Raw genomic sequence first — 23,432 nt, 5'->3', positions numbered from 1 at the left:
CTTCCGTTTGAGTTGTTTTTTCCCTTAGTCGCACTTATCGGTCAGAAATTCCCATCTTACGAACGACTGCTATCGTGGAAACCCAAGGATTTCATTGAACTCACTTTTGGATGGCCTAACGATTAACTCAAATGTTCATTGTTCATTTTGTCAACTTTTCGGACATCGACTATCATTTCCAAGCCACTCGAAACGACATACCGTTTAAATTCTGTTTGCTGGTGCACAACAAGCAAACGGACTGTGGTTCTACTTGGTTAAACAACTTAAAATAGCAGGTATTTTATTTAAAATTGTAAGAAAACCGAAAAACAATACATAAACTAGGAAATATATTGCAAACTATCTTTACTAATATTATAAAGAAAGAGGGCGGATTTTTGTGTGTTTATATGTTCGAGGTAATCTCCGGAACCCCTGCACTATTTCAAAATTCTTTCACTATATGAAAGGTGCTTTCTTACTGAGTAACATAGGCTACAGTTCGAAAAAATCCGATAAGTAGTTTTTTTTTTTTTTAATTTCAATTTAGGCCCAAATTTAACGTAAATTGCCTATTATTGGCTATTAAAAGGGGTGAAAAATTATTTGCACACATTAATATTTTATATCGTTGAAAAGGGTAGAATTTTTCGCGTTCTAAGCAATTTTCTTCAATGCTCTAACTTCATTACGACGGGAGTAATTTGCGTTTTTAGCTCGAACTTTTTTAGGCTTAGCTGAAATTTTGGCAATACTTTCTTCATTGAATTTATCAATAAAAAGTGAAGGAATTGTCCCACAGTTTTCTTTTTGACACCGTTGGAAAATGCGACATTTTTTACTCCAGGAATACTCGACCTATGGTCGGAAAAATAACCTTCTATTTCCAAAGGAAAAAAAGTTACAAGCCGTTAAAAATAAACTTCGAATAATAATTCTAATCTCCATTAAAATTGCTGATGTTTTGTTTTGCATTGCCATGGTTACGTCTTTTAGCTTCGCTTCATTTTAATTTCTTAAAGGTCCACAAACTTGGCGCCACGGAATTATTAAGCAGTGGGGAAATGTTTTCTCCAATTCTGCATATTTTACGATCTACATTGTGATAATTCCCCCGTACAACGTCGAAATTGTGGGAAGAGTTTGAAAACTAGGAGACTTAGCAATTTTCCCAATTATCGCCAAATTTGTGGACGCCAAAGACCAAGAGCTAATGTATTTCGGCCATGGCCTTGCTGATAGTGACAGAAGCGAACGATTATAGCCCATAATTGACGATAGCGCCAAAGCCCCAGTTATCGAAATATTTTCGAAATTACTAATGAAAAGAAACCAGTGCATCGAAAAAGCAGGAGGGAATCGAAGCTGTATTTGTACGCGCTTTTACATTTAATTGTAAAGAAGAACATTACTATGATTTAGCTTTCAAAACTTAATGATATCCAAACAAAATATCAATGTGAAAAGTAGCCAAGTTCGATCGAAATGAGGTTCTGGGTAGACGGTGTCACCGACAAGATTCAGATCTGAACGGATAACAAGTTCCATAGCAGTTCCTCGTGGAAATTGGATTGCCCCGTGTTCTTCAATTCATTCAATTCATTTTGAAAACATTTTTTTTTTTTACTTTCTTTCATCCCGGATTTAAATTTGCCTAGTTACTGTATAATTGGAGTGGGCACATGTTTTGGAAATTGTTTTTTGACGACCAAAACTTGACGCAAGTTTAAAATCCGGAATCAAAGAAAATAAAAAAATTGTTTTCTGAATGAGTTGGAAAACATGGGGCAATCCAACTTCTGAGGAACAGCTATGGAACTTGGTACTCGTTTAGATCTGAATTATTTTATTGGTGACACCGTCTACCCATGGCCTCATTTTGATCGAACTTGGCTCCTTTTCACATTTATGTTTCGTTGGGATTTTATTTTACAGCGATCCATAGCGTACGGTAATGTTCACAGCCCTGCTTATTTTAATACAATAGAGAAAATAATGCCTTTTAGTTCAGAGCAATTTCATATGTAACGGAAAGACAGTTGTTTTTTTTTTAAGGTTTAAGCGATTACAGTGAAATTATTTTCATTTCAGCTGTCTTTTTTTTTTCTCTGCACTTCATTGTTAAAATATGAAAAACGAGACAGAGAAAAAAAAATCTATTCCTTTTTCCTGAATGTTTGCGCTATTTTCTGCTCCGTGATGAAATGACACTTTTCTTAACCAAGTTTTTGGACTTTTTAGATATTTTTGTGACATTGTGTATTAATTCAATCTTTTAACTGACGAATATTTTCGTGATCGATAAGTAACAATAAGAAACTGTTAATTTAAATAATTCTTTATGCACTAGGTTAACAAAATTCAAGTTTATGCGTTTTGACGGAATAACTGCGGTGGAGTGGCTTTTAAAGTCCATTCATTGCTATAAAAAAGACCCACGTTTACCGGCATTGGAAGCGCTGTACCACAAAGCGACGAAGGCCCCCAACGCATAATGAATGATATAGTTTACAAAATCATTCCAATAAATTAATGAAAAAAAAATTCTTTCGAGAGAATTTTGACGGACAGGTGTAATCTTTATATCAGGATTTTTCTTAAAATTACTTTATGGACTATGTTTGGAGCTCAGACAAAATTATATGTGCACATAACTAACGAAACAGGATCTTTCTTTTTATTTCGGAGTGGAAAGAGAAATTTACACTTGCTCTAAGAGTTTTTTTTTATTTAGTTTTATAGCACGAGCAGAGCCGTGCGGGGTACTCCTAGTTTTCTAATAAAACGACAGACAAAAATAAATTAGGCACTTATTAAAATGAAATTACTTTTCTTTTATTCGATGATACTATTTTCGTCCGATATTTTTTTTTCTTTTGCCGCACCCTGTATACTGCCGTGCTAAGCAAAAAAGTGGAATTTGAAGTTGGGCTCAAGCTGAGATAGTGTTTTAAAGTTTGGCTCTTCCATATATTTGATTCAGATTTCTTTGTTTTTCTTTTTTTAAGTTCTTGATCAAATGACCCTGAGCAATTTTATTTATTATGTAGAATACGAAACAGAGAACAACTTGGTTTTAATAACTCAGTTTTGTTCAAAAGTACTGGTATCACTACTTTTACTACTGTGCTTAGCACGGTCATATGAATAAACTGAAACTCCAGTTTAAGTTTTGGTTCAGCTAAGGAAAAACAAATTTAGTTTTCATTTGGACTTAGACTGGGTTGGAAAAAATAAAAACTTAATAGCTTTTATTTTCAGGCAGTAACATTGTATTATTTTTCTTTCACAAAAAACATCATGTTTGAAAGTCGAAAATTTCAATTAATATTTCAAATTTCAAAGGCAATCTAAAATATAAAATGTAATTTTTATGATTAGACACACATTACCCAATATTAATAGTTGAATGACGACTGGACTTATTTCTGGTGTTTGACCATGAAAGCTCTCAGTTATAAAACAAAAAGGTTTTTTTTTCTAATTAGTCTTACCTTTATGAGTATTTCTGTCAAGCAGAAAAAGAAGATGTGTGTATAGCATATATTTTTTAATGCTTAATCCTTTATATGTTCCAAGAAACACAGAGCTATTAAGAAACCCTAATTTTATTCATAAAAAAATCAAAATTTCCATTTTTTCCAAATTTTCCCGAAAAAAACGGTAAAAAAACCGGTTTTTTTTTCCACCACTTCAAAATTTCCGGAAATTTTACATCTCTATGGCGGAGTGAATATAAGGGGTTGCTATTTTATCGCCAGCACTTCCCACATTTATTGTTTGCTTGATAAACGTATTTTATAAAAACCGAAAACCGTATTAAGTTTCATTGTGATTTTGGAAGGAAATCGCAATAGTCAAAACAGCTTTATGTCTGAAAAAGTGTCATTCCTGGAAAGCTTGCAATCTGCCCAGCGCCAAACAAAAATATCGCCAAGTGTATTGTTAGCGTCTGCTATTACTTTTTGTTAAATAGAATAGAAAGTCAGAACTACAGTGGCTCCCAAAAGTGTTCGTACACTTTGAAATTTTTTAGTAAAACCAAAATAACTCAAAACTGAATTCGAATATAAAGTCAAATATTTTTCCACATCATTCCTATGTCATTCTAAGTATAACCCATTGATTTTTTTCAAAGTATTGACGGATCTTCTTTTTGAAATGGGTCAGAAAACGAAGACCCAGAGAAATAACACGCACAAAAGTCATCGTACACTCAAATATTTTCGAATAAATTCATGATTAAAATTATCATATGCCGTTTTATTAGTATTTTTGCATTGTGTTGACCCTTATAAGTCATTTGGCTTTAATTTTTTTGTTTATTTATTCCATAATATATTGCTTATTACTACAAAATGGCTAGTATTCGTAAACAACCGCAAACTCCATTCAAATTTGAATTTTTTTCCCACAGTAGTGGTAAATTGGTTTGAAATGTCTCTAAATTAGTTAATTTATTTGTTTATATAGTAAAGTGCTTGATAAAATGCTTTAAAGAAAGGAATCGGACCGAAAACAAGGTAAGAAAAGGTCAACCGGCAAAGTTGACAAAACGTGATCGTAGATTTAAAGTTAAAAAATTTATGAAAAATACACATTTGAGTACTGTAAAAGTTTCTACAGAGTTAAATGAAACATTTTACATTTAATTTTCACCTAAAATTGTTCGCCAAGTTCTTTGATTAGCTGGATTAAATTTGACCTCTTCCCGCAGAAATTTTCTTGGTCGTGCGAAAAACAGAAAGCTTACGGTTTTCGTCCCAAAATCAATGATAAATAAGCTAAAAACAGTTTAGAATCATATCTTACTTACAGATAAAAAGTAATTCAACATTTTTGGTTAAATTGTTCTATGACTGTAAGTAGAAGAAAAAATTAGGAACTTAATCTGAAGAACTTAGTTGGATCAGTTAATCAGGACGGTGAAGGTGTTTTAGTGTGAGGGTGCATATCAGCATCAAGACTTGGTAGTTTGTAATTTTTTGATGGAATAATGAATCATGCTGTTCCTTTAAATATTTTAAAAACCAATTTTGAACTCTTAGCCAAAAATTTGGTTATTGGAAACAACTTTGTTTTTTATCAAGATAACGATAAGAAGCACACGGTTTTCAACGTTTGCGTCTAGTGCCTCGAAAATTGTCCTAAAGTTTAGAAAATACCACCTCAATCTCCAGATTGTAACGTAATGTAACGTATTTAGAGATATCTGGAGGCTAGATTACGAAAATAGGGCTTTAAAACGAAAATAGAGCTAGAAATAGTAATACTCGAAGTGTGGTAGAACACTTACTCAGAAATTAAGCTAAAAAAAGAAAGAAAAAGAATGAAGTCTATTCCCAGACGTTTAAAAGGTGTTATGAATACTGTATGATATTCTACTAATTAATAACTTACTCAAAAGTTAGATTATTCAATAATATATAGACATTTTATAAAGTGTACGAAGACTTTTGTGAGATAAAATTTCGGACACTTTTCGGTTTTTGATTTTTAAAAAATTAAGTTTTAATATTTTTTGAAAACTTTTCATGCAGTTTTGTTAAAAACTGATCATAGATCTTATAATTAAATACCTATTCCGAAATATTAATTCTAACCAATGATTTAGGGCCTATTTCGTTGAAAGTCGTAGGTGTACGAAGACTTTTGGGAGCCACTGTATATAAAGCCTACTGAAGGTAGTGACGATCCTTTACTCCTTCTTTCATGCATTAGAAGAATAACTTCTGACGTGACATAAGCGCGAGTAGGGATTGCAATACCGGACCAAAAATTCAATACCGGTATTCGATATTTTAAAACGTGTACCGGAATACCGGTATTAATACCGGTATTTTAAATTTTTCAAAAAATGCTTGAAAACAGCTCGTTTCGTTGCCACATTACATAATGTTGTACAAAAAATGTATTATTATAAAAACATGTAGTGAACAAATATAAAATGAAGGAACAAATGTCATAATAAAAAATCAGTACCAATATAAAACATAATGCACCTATTGAATTGTCTCTAAGCCTGGAACTCATTTTAGTGCTCAACTTTCTTACAGTTGAAACTACTCTTTCTGAATTCACGCAGGTCGGTGGTACTGTTAACAATGCGTGAGACACCTCCTCTAATTTAATTGCCTTAAAGTATTTTATCTTCAAAAAAATTCGGTCTGTTGCGTGTCATTTTTGAATAAACTCTTTTGTGTGTGTGTGTGTGTGTGTTTCTTTCGAATTTTGTGTGTATTTCTATTACTTTTTTTATTTAAAGCTAGTTGAAATTTCTTTCCTGAGAGACGATACTTTTCCAATATTAACATCATTTTCTCTTGAACAGGAGGGGTTTGTGTTTACTTTTTATTAGCCCTCTGATTTGAAATTTACGATACACTTGACTAAATTTGATCTTGTTGGTTTTTCTTATTCGTTTTAGCTTTCTTTTCAAAATTCTTTGCAACTATAATTATGCAAATATCTGAAAATATCTTTGAATTCTTGGAACATATTTATGCTTTTCCTCTATGCAAATTTTCAAGGCAATAAATAGTTTCTATATATATTATCTTGCTAAGTGTGAAGCCAAACAGCAAGACGACACAACAAACCAATACTGGTAAAAACAAATTGCCATTTATAATGCTAACAAGAAACAGTTTTTGTCAAAATTTAGTACAGTTGAGACAAATATTTAAGAAAAAAAACATAAACCATTCCTGCAATTGACGGTTTAAATAAATTGTTTATCGGACAAAGGGCGGGGGCATCCAAAATTACGCTTGAAATTAACTTTCCCATGGGAAAATGAGCAATCAGTTAAATGGAAAAAATAAATACATGGTGCACAAAATACTTTTGTTTAATGATATTCTATTCATGCTTTTGAAGCTAAATTTTTACATCAATAGATTGATTTCGGTTCTGTATCATGGGAAAATAAATGCACAATTAAAATATAAGTAGATATTTAATGAGTTAAATTGAAAATTCTGGAATTAAAATAATTTCTTATTTTCAGCTAATACCGAAAATAATTGCAAAATTGTACGAAATACCGGTATTCGGTATTGAAATCCCTAAGCGCGAGGTTTGACGTTACAAGATAGTAATTTATGACTAAGTGCACTATGAATTACTTTCTCTCTTTTTTAGGACAATGGCTGGACGAAGGTTACGAAGTTCTGTAAAAAAGGTAATACTTACATTTTTATTTGACTTTAAAAACTTATTTTATTCATATCGTTACCTAAAATTTGTGAGGTTAAAGAGTGCTTCCGCACGAAATTTTGAACCTTCTAGTACGTAATATTTTTGAGTTGTGAGGAGTGCGCACATTCGTGCGCAGCACATACAGACGTCATAAGAAAACTCCTGATAATTAATTTGATGCTCAGGATGGCTCTTTTGTTTGTCCGTACATTCGATGTTATACATATCATTCATTTGGAAAAAGAGTGCCACAATACGAAGAAATGAAATTTTACAGGAGAAGCGTTTGAAGTTGAACTCTTCAGGACCCAGTGGTTGATATTAGAACAAAAAATCTCTCATTATTTTCCAAAAAAAGACAACGTCATTTGAAGTCGTTCCCATTATTTTCCAAGAAAAGATAACGTCATTTGAAGTCGTTCTCATTACTTTCCAAAAAACGATAACGTCATTTGAAGTCATTTAAGCGAAAAAAGAAAATTAAAAATTTCGTATTATGGCACTCTTTTTCCAAATGAGCGATATTTATGCGTTTGCGGACGGCCCAAAGACACCACCCAGATTTGTTCGGAGTTGAATAAAATAGAAATTTATGCTGAACTTTAAGGAAAAAAAGTTTTCGAATACATTACTTGTTGTGCTTCCTAAAAGGAAGAAAAAAATACATGAAATAAATGACATGATAAACATAGCTCTCTCTCTCTCTCTCTCTTTTATTATAATAATCGCAATTCTGATTTGTGCAATTTTTACTCAGAATCTTGCAGAGCAGATAAAATATTCTACCGATCATTTTGGAAACTTATTTCTCTGTTAACATTATTTCTCAATCAGTGATCCGCTGACCATTGCTGAACCACTCAAAAAATGTTAGTTGGTTCGTGATTTTTTTTTTCTATTTATTGCATAGTTTTTACAGAGTAATGTTGCTCATTTTTAATGGCAATAAAACTAGTCACAACTTAGAAAACACAGACGTGCCTATTCAAAACCCTCCTCCTCCGGGGAAAAAAAAAGAGAGAATGATGATGCATCCTCCAACTAGACCCTCAAAAAAAGACAAAAATTCCCCTTAATAAATTCCTTCCCCTCTCCTAAAAATTGCAGTGGAGCAGTCTGTGCCATGCTCTCCTGTGGACACCTTTGGAAAGCAGAGCATATGTTTATCCTTAAAAGTTTTCCGCCATTCTCTTGAAATGAATGGTTAAATTCGGTTAATAATATTCGAAAATAGTTCTGTACTCTCCTTCTATAGAAGCACCTTGAGCGCGATTTTTACTGCTTTTCTCATTTCCAACGAATTCGTTCTTTTTGACTCTTCCACCGAGTGGCAACAACGGTGAAACAGACTATAAACCTAGCTAATATATCATATCATTAAATTTTTGAAACCAGGAGGAATACTTGTGACTAAGAAATGTAGCAAAATCAAACTGATCATTCTATCTTCAATATATTTGTTCGCTTCCTCGTACCGAATAAAATATTTCTTATAATTCCGAAACCTATTCGTAAAATGTTCATTGCAGATTAGCATGTTACTGCTTTTGTACGTTAGAGATGCCATTTTTAATTTTTTCTTTGTTTCAGGTCTTTGACGAATCTAATTATCACTCAGATGACACTAACGTCGTCATAGCCTCTCTAAGTAATGCGTACTCCTCTTACGTCAGCACGTACGAAGAATACCAGGTAAATGATTTTGTGTGAAAATTGTTAAAACTGTTTGACAACACTTTTGAGCTAACGTCAAATAACTTAATGCCACTTTCTTCAGACATAAAATGAAAGGGTTCTCCTGAAGCTTCCTATGCAATATTCTGGCTACTTTTACAGTGGTTTCATCTCCAACTTATTTAACAGAGGTGCCAAATCATTTTTTTAGTAAACACGAAGTACAGATGGTAGCTTTTACACGAAGTGAAACCCAAATCCAGTATCTATCATCTCATACTAGTCAAAACAGGGCCGCTGAGAGTCAAAGCGTGTCCCTTGTCATTATGGTCATCGGGCCCCCCTCCTCTCATAAAACTAATCAAATTTATACTACTTCGATTCCGAGCCTGATCCTCAAAAAAGGCGGGTCTTTAGTTTCCGACCAAGCTGTGGCCTCTTGTCGGGCACGTTCTTGAATCGAAACTATTTATTCTGCAGCTAAAAGCCACAAACATGTTGGTAGTTACAGTAGGATATCGGAACCATACTTGGCACATGATTCATCAAATGATTTTCTGCACATCGTTGGGCACCTCTGAGGGTCATTAAAAAATTTAACAGCTTTTATAATTCAGTTCTAATTTAATTTCATAATGCTTTCTTTTCGTAAATTCGACAAGCTTTTTCGTTTTTAGCTTTATGATGCATATTCCTAGGATTGGAGGCAGTTTATTGTCTGCCTTATTACCTGGAAAAAATTATTAAGTTTGTCAGGAGTTGTGGAAAGCATGTCTTGTTCAGGATGTCATTGAAATCTCATTGCTTGGATTTCGTTGTCAGAGCGTGATAGTCAAGCGAAATTAAACTTAATAATTATAAAACCATACAATTGTGAAGTTATACATTTTATGCCATTTATTAAACCTTTGAACGCAAGATATCGAGTTACAATTTCTGAGTAAGATGTTTTACACTAACGATGTTTATTGCTCTAGCAAATTAATTTCAAACTTGCTACTTGAACTGTGAATGAATTTGACACAAAATTTGTATTGTAAACTTTTCATTCTACATAATGTTTTATTTTATGCATGCGCAAGTGCTTCTGTATTCAAAATGAAAGGTGAGTCGTGAGAAAAATTTGCCATTCTTAGCGGAGAGCAGATATTTTTTTTCTCGGGTTATGAGGTGGCTGGATCAGAAGAGACAACAATCGTTACCGTCGCAACAGACCGTCGCAACTGCAGCGCAACAATCCATTAAGATTGTATTTCTGATTTACTTATATTTTTCAGAGTTTATTCAGTCCTTTACAATCGGAATCCACCAAGCAATCGATTAGCTATCAAGTTACTGTAATCATAAAAATTGATAAAATAATTGAAGTCTTCATTATAGTTACGGGCAGAGTCAAACATTTTAAATAAACTAAATGGCACATGATTCTTAATTATGAAAAATGAAAGAAGTGAGATTTTATTTGTTGCATTGCGCTGAAGGCCTTAATTTACTTTTTAAAGAAAAGATTGCAGTTACCACTGTTATGCAATGCTAAAGCTTAGGCGAGGTTTTCACTATGAATTGGTAGATTTATTTCTTGCCTTTTATGATTAAGACTTATTTAAAATATTATGGCAATAACGACAAGTATTCAAACATGCGAAAGCACATTTTTTACTTCTTTTCTGTCAATTGAAAAAGAGTATTATCTTTAAAATCTGCCTCAACATTTATTTTCAGGTGCAGCGCTATGAAGGAGCATCTACTCTATACGGCCCTCATACCTTGGAGGCTTACATTCATCAGTACGAAATGCTGGCCGATAACATGCTGTTGAGGAATGATATTGGGCACGACCTGCAGCCAGTAGATCTGCTCAATCAGCAAATGAGCTTCAAACTCAACGTCATGTTCGACGGAATTCGAAGGGGCAAAAATTTTGGAGATGTCGCTGAAGATGCTCAACCCGAATACACAGTAGTAAGAGCACTTGCTATGTTTTATAAGGGTTTTAAAATAATATTTAACACATAAATCAGCTAGATTCTACATTATGCTCCAAATTTCGGCTTATTCTGAATATTTTTACCTCTTACTCAGCTCGTGCGACTCTGGTAGCAATATTCACGTGTCTCAAATCTAGATTGATTGATTAAAATTCTTTCACGACTCGGGAAAAAAAATCTCGCAAATTGTTCAGCACGACACACGGCTGTTCTTTCCCTCCTTACCTCTTTAAAGTAATTCGAGAAGATATTTAAAAAATAATAATAACTCTTTAGAGGTGTTTTTTTTAGGTACATATGATTCTTCATCAATGGACCCATAAAACGCGCTACAGGTGCAAATTACGTATTGTGCATAAAGGACACGAGTGTTTTCAAAAAGGTCCTTTGCAAAGGGTTCTTTCATTTCTCCTAAAGTGTTTCTGCGAAATAATTTACATCCTGAATTCCTAAATTGCAATGATTCTCTTTTCCATAAGGAGAAAGAGAAGCTAAAGGAGTGCATTGTGGAAATACTTATCACGTAAAAAAATATATCTAACAAAATAAAGTTATTCTCAATATTTTTACAAAAATTTTAGGTATGAAGCGTAGTAAAAAATCAGTTTCCTTACATCAGGTTGTAAGAGCCGAACTGTTCTCAATGATGAGGGTGACAGTAAAGAGAGCGTTTACTGGGCACTATGCTAGTTTTTACACCGACGGCGACTGCGACGCAGTAGTCGCTGCAGACTTTTTGTGCATGTGATTGATTCTGCACAATTTAGTGAACACACCCTCTGGTTACCGATCACATACCCACAATACATTTTTAATTCCATCGTTAAAAACTGCTTCTACTTAGTGGATTCGGATTTGTTTGATGCGCTATGACGTAATATGGAATCATCGCTTTTGGTGTCACACCCATAGCAATAGTCTTTGCAACTCATAAGAATCTCGTTACCCGCCGAATCAGTTTTACAATTGAAAATGAAGCTGAGATTTTATCGTCCCTAAGGAGAACCCTGTCTCTGTTCATCTATCAACAAAAGAATCGATTGTTTTTCGAAATCGGAAAACCGCTACTTGCTATCGATTTCTCAAAAAATGTTGCGAAAAAACAAGTTTGATGAATTGTATTTCTGCGAAAGAGACACATTTTGGAATTTTAACAGAAGAAGCATAAGGAAAGCTATTTAGAACATGACATCATCCAATAGTATTTATAATTAATTTTTATGTTGAACATCCATCTAAGTTGCTTTGAAACAATCCTTTTGTTTCACTTTTCAACGAACAAAGTTACTCAATGAGTTACTTAGTCAATGCACTAAGTGCAATGAATTGAATCTATGTATGTAATGAATAAAAAACACTCTGTGATGAGAACATCATCAATGTTAAAACAAATCTACCACTAAAATACGTACGTCTTGATGAAATATTGTGTGGACTTGAAGAGTATCTTCACGAAGCGAATTATGAACTTAATAAATGTCTTGACAAAGTAACATGCTAAATTGAAGAACATTTAAATGAAAACATCGGTCGACTAAACATACTTGTCGACAAAGTCTATCGAACGCATCTGTCGATGAACTGATCTATTGACTAAGCGTGATTTGAATGTTTGGGGGCCATTCATTAATTATATAAGGATGATCTTGGCAATTTTTTGACCGCCCCCCCCCCCCACCTACCCCGTGTAAGTATATGTAAGATTTTTCAAACCCCTTTCACCCTATTCTTACGTAAGATTCCATTTCGTTTTTGGAAATAATAAAATGTTGTTGGAAAAGGATCAGTTACACTACAACTCCCAGTTTGATGTAAATCAAAGATTTTTATTTTTCAACAGATAAGTTACATTATTTTAATGCTGTGGTTTATTGTGGTTGGTTCGTGTTAACCAAGTACTTTAAGTACAGTTCCGCGCAGCATAGTTAAATACGCCTTGCGTAACGTAAACAAACATTTAAATACAGTTCTTTGTCTGATGTATACGAATCTTACATCACTGGAATCGTTATTAAATTCACTATTATTAAATTATTTTTAAAAACCTTTTTATGTACTCTAAAAAGTTCTACACTACAAGAATACTAGTACATTAAAAAAAATTAGACTGAATGTTTTTTCGACCTTTTTTTTATATATGACGCAATACTAAGTAAAAAGAAAACATGCCATGTATAGTGCGATTCCTTTATTATACTTTATACTATTCCTGCTTTGTAAAACAAGTAAAAAACAGCTCATCCTAATACTTTTTTACCTTTCAAACGCAAATGAAATATGATCCCTGCCAAAACATTTAACCACGCAATTCTAATATAAAATATCGACTTGGGAAGTGTTACGTAAGAATGGGTTTAACCCCCCCCCCCCTAAAGTAATGGTATGCAGAGGTTTTTCCAACTTCCCTCAACCTCAAGACCCTTACGTAATTAGTGAATGGCCCCTTATCACCAAACGTACCTGATGAAGAAATAAAGCTTCCTTTTACTGATTTATATTTGTTTTGGATGATTTACAAGAAAAGGATTTTTTTAATAGTAAAACGTTATTTATTTTCTGTTCAGAGATTTTAATTGATAAATGTATTAAATAATGTGATTCTGTCCTTATTGTAAATAAAATAATAGTTTAGAAAACTAAAAAAACACGCTTTTGTAGCAAAATGAACTAAAAAGTGAAAAATAATCTTTGGATGATAGTAGTTGACCAATCACTTAATTTTAATGTAATACAAAAAAGCGTGGGGTGCTGTCTATTTACATTTTTGCTTGGACAACAAATGGAAGAAATTAAAGACAACTGATAAGAAGCCCCCCACGCTTTTTCGTATTACATTAAAATTAAGTGATTGGTCAACTATTATCATCCAAAGATTATTTTTCACTTTTTAGTTCATTTTGCTACAAAAGCGTGTTTTTTTAGTTTTCTAAACTATTATTTTATTTTTCTGTTTTTTAGTCCTATGTTGGAGAATTATCAGGCGACGAAATTATTTATAAAACGAGTGCGAGGAAATATCTTAAAGTTAAGACAAGGACACCCCGATGGGAAGCTACTGTGAGTCATCGATGTATGTTTGCGGAAATCATATATATATTACTTTGAAAATTTGAGATGCATTTGAATAAAAGTTTGTTCAACAATGGTCTGATCAGCAATGAATTTCCAATTGAAGGCTCACCTAAATTTTGGCATGAAATTAGTTAACAACAATTATATTTCATTTTCTAATTACCTTGGAACATTGGAACAAATTTTGTCTGATGCAGAAAAATTAAAGGTTTTTGTAGATATTTTGAAATAATTTTTGCGAGCATTTTTTAATGTATTTTTTAAAAATTTTCTTTTTTCACATTGTTGGATTTATGCCAAAATATTGATTAAAATTGGAGGAAACTAACAATTAAAAGATTTAATTAATTAATTTCATTATAGAATATTGCATTGTCATCGGGTCTGAGGTCGCGTGCCAAATTTCAAAAGAATCCGATCGCAGGAAGGGGGCGAAATTTGAGCTGCAAGATTCCGTTACAAGATACATACATACATACATACATACATACAGGTGAAGCTAATAAAAGCGTGTTAAAATATTCTGCACATAAAACTCCGCATACATTAACTAGTTTTTTTTTTTTTAATTTATATAACTTGAAATACTTTTTATCGCATCATTTACTAAAAACATTTTTTTTTTTAATTTTCTTTTTCTTATAGGGTTCAACAGTTAAAGTTTCTTTCATCAGCGGACATCCAAGAAATGATATGATGGTAAAGTATTTTTTGTAATTTAAAATATTGCTTTTTCGGGGTTTTTTTTTTTTTTTTTTTTTTTTTTTTTTTTTTTTTTTTTTTTTTTCCTTTTTGTATTTAGATATTAGGCAATGAGACAAAACCTTTGTAGCATACTTTTATCCTTTTCACAATTAAAGAAAAAAGATTTGAAAAAATAGTTTCACACGAGCCAGACAAGACTTAAAGTCTTGTACTTGAAAATGAAACGGTTATAAGCTCTCAGTTTTAAAATAAGTTTAAATAAAAACGTGATCTCTGTACCGAAGTTTAGACTTACATAAATAAGTTCAGAACTAAAAAGGAAGCATTTAGTGTAAAAGTTCGTCCTTTGTTATAGGTTTGATTTCTGAACAATAGCTGTGTGCTATGCTTATAATGCAACATGTTTTTAAATTGTCTTTTTTGGGTTATTGTTATTTGACACAAAGACTCAAAATTTTAAATCGGCTACCTTTTTCATTGCTGAACTCGAAATCAAAAGTATTGAACTAATATTTCGGAATTCATTGCTTCTCTCAGTTATGTATGTTTCAGTTCAACTGTTTAACTTGCAATATTTAAATTAACATGAAGTAAAAGTAAATCAATGGGGTCGTTTCCGGCATTTTAAAAGTATTTTTTGCTGAAAGAGCATCCTTAAAAACATAGGATTCAACCATTTTTTAAATAATTTGACAAAGGTTAATATTTCTCAACAATTATTTTAATCGGTGTGCAGATTCAATTTCATTTTTTACGCTTCTGCAAATGACATCACAAGTGATGAAATGCCACTCATCGATGCCATTAGCGCAGTATTTAATTCGCTTCTTAATTATCATAATCTGGAAACGCGGTAGACAGCAAGCGTAAGCATTCAGTGCGCCAAAATTCATTACTTGCGACGTCATGAAGACCACGCCTTATTTGAAAAATCGGACATTTAAAAAAATTAGCTAAAAATTAAACGCTTTGAAAATAAAAGTTTTTCCTCGCTCCATGTTTTTTTTTTCCTCATTCTATTAAGTTCAGTGATTAAAAGTAGTACTTTTAACTGCTGGAAACAACCCCATTGAAACTTTTACAGTAACATAATGCAATAAATAACTATGTATTTATGCGTTTTGATTCCTCCTTTGCATTTCAAAACAGCTTGAGAGGACATTTCTGACAGTAGAAAGATGGAACAATGCCACCGAACATTGGGACGTTATTGCCACAGATGGTAATTGGGAAACAAAGTAAGTAAATGTGCTTCTGCTGCTTTATAAATACTGAACTTGCTACGTAATGATAGCGATTTAGGTCCTATAGCGTTATTTAAAGGATATTTTTAACTTTATAAGATTAATGCTCAAACTGACAGTTGAAGATCTTTATTTTTTTTTCTTTTTCCATTGAAATATTTTGTACATTACAATGGAGCACACTGGTACAATATTTTTCTACAAAATGAAAACGATTTTATTAATAAACTAGTGGTACCCGCACGGCTTTGCCCGTGTAGAAAATTAAAAGGTCATTTGGTTCGCCTGAATATTTACAAATAATGGATGATGAATTTCTCGCCAATTTGCTATGTTCATTTGCTCACCCATGTTACGGTTTCACGTTATGATGAGTTCGTAATTTACTATTCCACGTTGTGATAATTTTGCTCGGTAAAATGTTCTTAAAATTGGTGTAGAAAAAGAACAAAATCGAATTTTCGAAAAATCGCTTCGAGGTGCACACCCCCATGCTACAAATTAATTTTGTAAAAAAAATTTTGAAAATCGGACGAACGGTCTAGGCGCTATGCGCATCACAGAGATCCTGACAGAGAGAAACACAGACAGACTTTCAGCTTTATTATTAGTAACTAGTGATACCCGCACGGCTTTGCCCGTAATAGAAAAATCAAAAGGTCTTTTGGTTCGCCTGTATATTTACAAATAATGTATGGTGAATTTTCTCGCCAGTTGGCTTGTACCCATCTTACGGTTCCACGTTATGATACTTTCGTATCTCGCCAATTGGCTTGTGCCCATGTTACGGTTCCACGTTATGATAATTTCGTAATTTACTCGTTCATCTTATATTTTTTTCTTAAAATTGGAATAGAAAAAGAACCACATCGAATTTTCGAAAAATCGCTTCGAGGTGCACACCCCCATGCTACATACTAACTTTGTGCCAAATTTCATGAAAATCGGCCGAACGTTTAGGCGCTATGCGCGTCACAGACATGCAGACATCCTCCGGACAGAGAGACTTTCAGCTTTATTATTAGTAAAGAAGCCCGTTAGAAAATCGCCCGTCAAGATATGACGGGTGAAAATTTTGCTTCAACATTTCAACGAAGCTATTTTGCTTCTTTGGTGATCTTTTGATAGTTGATATTATAACCCTAACTTTATAGTGGATGAACCCTAAACTCCGGTAGATCGCGTTCGTTGTTGGCCACTCTTTCGTTTCTTCATTCTCCTAAAATGAATCTTACCAGTAAAACAGTTAAGATACCGGATCCAGTTCAGCCTTGTCACAATAAAGCCTTTCCCTGCATGTCAAACATAATCAAGACATATTATCTAACAACTATGTCATGGCACGAGTTGCACCGTTGATGACGTCAGGAGCGTTACTCGGACATTGGTTGTTATATATATGAGGATATGGACAAGCTCGTGTAAGGTAAAATAGCTTTAAAAATCAGGCGTTCTTCATATCGACCAATGTCAGAAAATATGCAGCTATTTCTTGTCACATAGCTACGAACGTTCAAATACCTCCTACTTTTCGTTACTTATTATCCACATATCGAGATATTATCGGGAGAAGAAATGAATAAAATATCCAACCCAAGTTACATTATTTTTTCAAAACCAACACATGTCAAATTTCTTTACATGTACTTGATTTTGTGACAGTCGATTAATGAAAAAAACTTAATTAACCGTTTTTGAATGCATCGATTGAATAATATATGTATTTAGTAAAATGCTGTTTGTATCTAACTTGTTTATTTATCTGAAATTAAAATGAATTATGGGTAATTGTGCATTCAAGAATCTTTACTTGATATTTCGATAACTCTTGTTTCAATATCCTGTACAAAAATGCAGAAACTAGGAATGACTAAAGAAATTCCACGAAAGTAACTCTAACCGTAATAAACAGAAAATAAAAATTTATAGAATTGAGGCTAAGCCAAACTGAGCGACTTATAAGCATTGAAGAATCCAACATAGTCTGATCCAAATTTGTAATGAATTTTGTATCTGCAAAATGTAATTGGCAAATGGCAAGTTGGGTCATATGCAGTGCCTGATTAAGATATCGAGGGACCCAAAACCAATCGCTTTTTTGGGCCCCCTAGTCGTTAAAACTTACAATTTTAGTCACTAGGCTAACACATATTTAGCCACTTGAGGGGACCTAGGCCACTGCCCAGTTGGCCTATTCAGTAATCGGGCCCTGGTCATGGTCATGCGGTGTTGGCTTTTTCACGTTTAAAAATAGTTTCTTCCAGAATCCAGAATATATTTTCAGTGTACTCATCTAGGAAATTAAATGCATTACAGAAACTAAAAGACATCTTTCTTTCGTTGACTCAGTCTCACATTTTTCCATTATCATGTTTATTTCTTGAAATAAATTTGTTAAAAAGCAATAATAAATAAATCAAAAGTCAATTGTCTTTTACCAAATTCCGTTATTCTTTGCTTCAGGTATTATTGGCAGCGAAAAAACACCTTGATTGCTGACAGCCTTTCCACGATAACCTGGGACATTCCACTAACAACTAAACCGGGCAGATACAGAATACGACACTTTGGGAACTCCAAAAACATTCTACAGATCATCAAGCCTTATATTGGATCTTCCAGAGAATTTAATGTTGTCAGTTCGTAGCCCTCTTCCCATCATACAAATTGCTCACATTGAAGGAAGTGTGGAACAAGATATGGTTAAGAATAATGGTCTTCAAACTTAGTTGACTCCGGTCCCTTACCAAGAACAAAACGAATTGTGTAGTAATTAAAAATATAAATAGGTAGCAATCGAAAGAGCATGATGGAACATTTGATTTTTTTCCCGACACATAAATAAATTATTTTTCCTCGTCTCCCCGATATCGATTTTTGAGACCTGAAAATCTGCCGAAGTTTGAAGAAAAGTCGCCAAATTTAAAGACTTGGCGAAGAATGGAAGAAATCAAGCGACTTCAACGTCTACAAGTAGAAGGACATCCATCTGCAAAGCTTGTAAAAGATGTTACTCAGCTAAACTCGCTAAATTTGGTTCTGTACTTAAAATTTTGGCAGACTTTAAGGCATATTTCGATAACGGGGAGATGACACTAAATAACTCATGCTTATAGAATCCTTTTTCACTATGTTCTTTCGATTGCTACTTATTTAGATTTGTAGATTATTAAACTCTCGTATGGTTTTCTGGTTAAAACTATGAATGTTTTTGTCACACAGAAAGTGTTGTAATGATCGAAATAAAGGGAAATCATACCGAGCAAACTCGGGAGAGTATTTTCTAGCCATAGTCAACAAAAAAGGCGTGATGCTGAAGCATATGGTTGTGAAATAATGCATTGTTTAAGAAGGACTCAGGTGGATTGTAATGAATTGCTGTGGCTTGCCTCACCCAATATTGCACCATCTGATTTCTTTTTATTCCGATCAATGTGTGACTTGAAAATTTTGCTGATATTCGAAATACAAAATCCAAAACTTTTGGCTCTAAAGCCAATTGACTTTCATCGGTCGAGGAATAAAAATGTGTATACTAGATGGCAAAAGTAGCACAAGGGAAAGGTCGTGTGGGTTATGAAATCCCCCCCCCTCAAACCGTCAGCAACATTATCCATGTTTGTGTTCAAATATTCAACAAATGAAATGTATACGATTGCAGTAATCTTTCAATTCATCAACTATTTTAAAAAGTAAGTATTTGAAATACTCTCTACTTCCTTTCATTGCCTTTGAAATTAATTAGTGACGTTTATGTCCTACTGTGTGCCTTATTCCTGACCAATTTGATGCTTTTTATAAACAACTAGACAGTATCAGAAACTATTCACACGCAAAACCCCCTATTCTCCTTCATGCCCCCATCCACCCACCCCCTAAACTGGTAGTCTGTACCGCCCCTGTATGTACCAAAAACAATCCAAGTGAGTTAAAATATACAATTGGAAAAAGAAGATTTATTTACAAAACTGAAATTTGCGATTGCAAAACGCAATTCTCAAAAGTGTTTTCGCTTGTTTCAACTACGAGTATATATTGCGATCCAGGTGTTTGTATAAGGTCCTAAATATTGCAATCATGATCTTTATGAAGCTCTTCTTCTATACTTTTTTGTCATTGAAAATATTTTCATTCACATTTCATTGTTGTGTTAATATATATGTTACAATGTACATACAACGTAGTGATAGATGCATATATGTTTTTTACAAACGCATAATATTTATGATTTCGTATTTGAACTTAGTATATTTTAAATTTGTTAGCTCGCCAAATGTAAAAAATCGACAATATTTATTTAACTTGTAATATTCATACGGTACTACTTTCTACTGTGGCGTTAAACAAAATTATTGAAATATAAAGTTTTCAAAGTACTTTTAAGTGTTTCGTGATAGTCTGTGATAAAAATAAAATGTTTAAAATCAACTCTGTTATCACTTAACTACCACAACAGGCAAGACAAATCTCTGACGACTTAGGAGTTTCATTTAAAGATATACAGTGGCTCCCAAAAGTCTTCGTACACCTACGACTTTCAACGAAATAGGCCCCAATCCATTGGTTAGAATTAATATTTCGGAATAGGTATTTAATTATAAGATCTATGATGAATTTTTAACAAAACTACATGAAAAGTTTTTTAAAAATATTAAAACTTAATTTTTTAAAAGTCAAAAACCAAAAAGTGCCGGAAATTTTATCTCACAAAAGTCTTCGTACACGTTATAAAATGTCTATATATTATTGAATAATCTAACTTTTGATTAAGTTATTAATTAGTAGAATATCATACAGTATTCATAACACCTTTTAATCGTCTGGGAATAGATTTCATTCTTTTTCTTTCTTTTTTTTTTTGCGTAATTTCTGAGTAAGTGTTCAACCACACTTCGAGTCTTGCTGTTTCTAGCTCTATTTTCATTTTAAAGCCCTATTTTCGTAATCTAGCCTCCAGATATCTCTAAATACGTTACATTAAGTTAAAATCTGGAGATTGAGGGGGATTTTCTAAACTTTAGGACAATTTTCGAGGCACTAGACGCAAACGTTGAAAACCGTGTGCTTCTTATCGTTATCTTCATAAAAAACAAAGTTGTTTCCAATAACCAAATTTTTGGCTAAGAGTTCGAAATTGGTTTTTAAAATATTTAAATGAACAACATAAATCATTTTTTCATCAAAAAATTACAAACTACCAAGTCCTGATGCTGATATGCACCCCCACTCTAGAACACCTCCACCGTCCTTATTTACTGATCCAAATAAGTTCTTAAGATTAAGTTCCTAATTTTTTCTTCTACTTACAGTTATACAACAATTTAACCAAAAATGTTGAATTAATTTTTATCTGTAAGTAAGACGTGATTCTAAAACGTTTTTAGCTTATTTATCATTGATTTTGCGACGAAAAGCGTAAGCTTTCTGTTTTTCGCACGACCAAGAAAATTTCTGCGATAAGAAGTCCCATTTAATCCAGCTAATCAGAGAACTTGGCGAACAATTTTAGGTAAAAATTAAATGTTAAATGTTTTATTTAACTCTGTAGAAACTTTTACAGCACAATGTTTATTTTTCATAATTTTTTTAACTTTAAATCCCCGATCACGTTTTGTCAACTTTGCCGGTTGACCTTTTCTTACCTTCTTTTCGGTCCGATTCCTTTCTTTAAAGCATTTTATCAAGCACTTTACTATACAAACAAATAAATTAACTAATTTAGAGACATTTCAAACCAATTACCACTACTGTGGGGAAAAAATTCAAGTTTTGAATGGTATTTGCGGTTTTTTACGAATACCAGCCATTTTACAGTAATAAGCACAATATTAAGGAATAAATAAACTAAAAATTAAAGCCAAATGACTTATAAGGGTCAACACAGTGCAAAAATATTAATAAAACGGCATATGAAAATTTTAATCATGAATTTATTCGAAAATATTTGAGTGTACGATGACTTTTGTGGCGTGTTATTTCTCTGTCTCTTCGTTTTCTGACCCATTTCAAAAAGAAGATCCGTCAATATTTTGAAAAAACCAATGGGTTGTATTTAGAATGACGTAGGAATGATGTGAAAAAATATTGGACTTCATATTCGAATTCAGTTTTGAGTTATTTTGGTTTTACTAAAAAATTTCAAAGTGTACGAACACTTTTGGGAGCCACTGTATTTATTCAGGGCTGAGGAGTCGGACTGATTTTAGGGAAGAGGAGTCGGAAATCGAAGATTTAAAATTCCAAGCGTCGGAGTCGGTCATTTTCCCTCAAAGACCTTAACTCTGCCAGTGCTTGTAGAGTCTGATTTTGGAGTAAGAGTAGGAGTCGAAGGCTCAAAAATTTACGGAGTCAGAGTCGGTCATTTTTCCTCCGACTCCGCAGCCCTGCATTTATTCTATTACAGTTTAAATATCCAGAACCTAAAGATAGTATGTCGCAACAAAAAATTATTTCAATACAAAGTTCTTTCAAATAATTAAATCTTAATTGGTCAAAATTTTATTTTGACAAATAAGATTTAATTATTCAAAAATCAAATCATGCATCTCGAAATCAGAAACTAGATAATGGGGATGTTTCCTTTAGTCAAAAGTACTACTTTTAGTCAGTGAAATTAATAGAATAAGCAAAAAAAAAAATATTAATAATAACATGAACCCAGAAAATACTTTCATTTTCCCAACAATTATTTTTCAATTAATTTTTTTAAATGTCCAATTTTCAAACAAGGCGTGGTCTTTATGACGTCACAAATGATGCACTTTGGCGCATTTTTCTTCCACGTTATGATAATTCAGAAGCGCATTAAATATTGCGCTCTACGCTTGCTATCAACTATATCGTTGCCAATACAGGTGAGTAAAGATGCGAATTAAATATTTTGCTCTGTGAAAATGGCATGGGCGGATCCAGGGAGGGGGCCATGGCCCCCTCCGACAAAATTTCAAGAATAGTTAAAATCCAGTTTTTTCGAGCAAAAATGCAAAAAAGTTCTCTTATAACGCATACAAAGTATAACAATAACAGATAATGAGAGGGGGGGCATTGTCACCCTGAGAAAGTTTCAAAAATAGTTTAAAACCTTTTTTTAGAGCTAAATGTTAAAAAAATCCTTATTATTCCTCGAAGTCTGACATGAATATGAAAACAATGCCAAGGAGTCATAAACCCACACTAAGGAAGTTTCAAGTAGGTTTTTAAAACCCTCTTTCCTAGCTTAAATTGAAAAAAAAAATCGAATCATTTTTTTTTTTTCGTTCTAAGTGAACCTCCGAAACTCTTTAAACCCTAAAATGTGTCTTTAAGTCTATATATTAAAAGAATTCTCTGCGATGGGCTTTTTAATCTCTCCTCCCCAACATCACCAAAATCCGTCTAAAACAGCCTTTTTAAAGTTACAATTTCTAACAATTTCCGGAGGAGTGCTCCAACCCTCCTCCCTTACCATTTCTAAAGATAATTAGAATGCATCATTAAGATTGTAATTTTAAATTAGAAAAATTTCCTGGTGTGGGCCCTCGAATCTTTCCTTCGCGTATCATCACGAAAAGATCGTGTTAAACTACGT

The 23,432-nt window shown here is 33.0% G+C and overlaps 1 protein-coding gene across 1 annotated transcript in view; it reads left to right on the top strand.

Annotated features, from left to right (window-relative positions):
- Window positions 1-20,285, top strand: part of LOC129217139 (putative neutral ceramidase C) — a 74,747-nt gene extending 54,462 nt beyond the window's left edge. The window contains exons 13-18 of the mRNA XM_054851399.1: window positions 7,126-7,165; window positions 8,773-8,874; window positions 10,579-10,818; window positions 14,562-14,615; window positions 15,771-15,859; window positions 18,329-20,285. Of these exons, the coding sequence (XP_054707374.1) occupies window positions 7,126-7,165; window positions 8,773-8,874; window positions 10,579-10,818; window positions 14,562-14,615; window positions 15,771-15,859; window positions 18,329-18,512 (709 nt within the window). The 3' untranslated portion in view covers window positions 18,513-20,285. The remainder of the gene's footprint in view (window positions 1-7,125; window positions 7,166-8,772; window positions 8,875-10,578; window positions 10,819-14,561; window positions 14,616-15,770; window positions 15,860-18,328) is intronic.
- The last annotated feature ends 3,147 nt before the right edge of the window (window positions 20,286-23,432 follow it).

This window comes from Uloborus diversus, chromosome 2, assembly GCF_026930045.1.
Source record: "Uloborus diversus isolate 005 chromosome 2, Udiv.v.3.1, whole genome shotgun sequence".
NCBI lineage: Eukaryota > Metazoa > Arthropoda > Arachnida > Araneae > Uloboridae > Uloborus > Uloborus diversus.
This window is presented reverse-complemented; position numbering and strand designations above follow the sequence as displayed.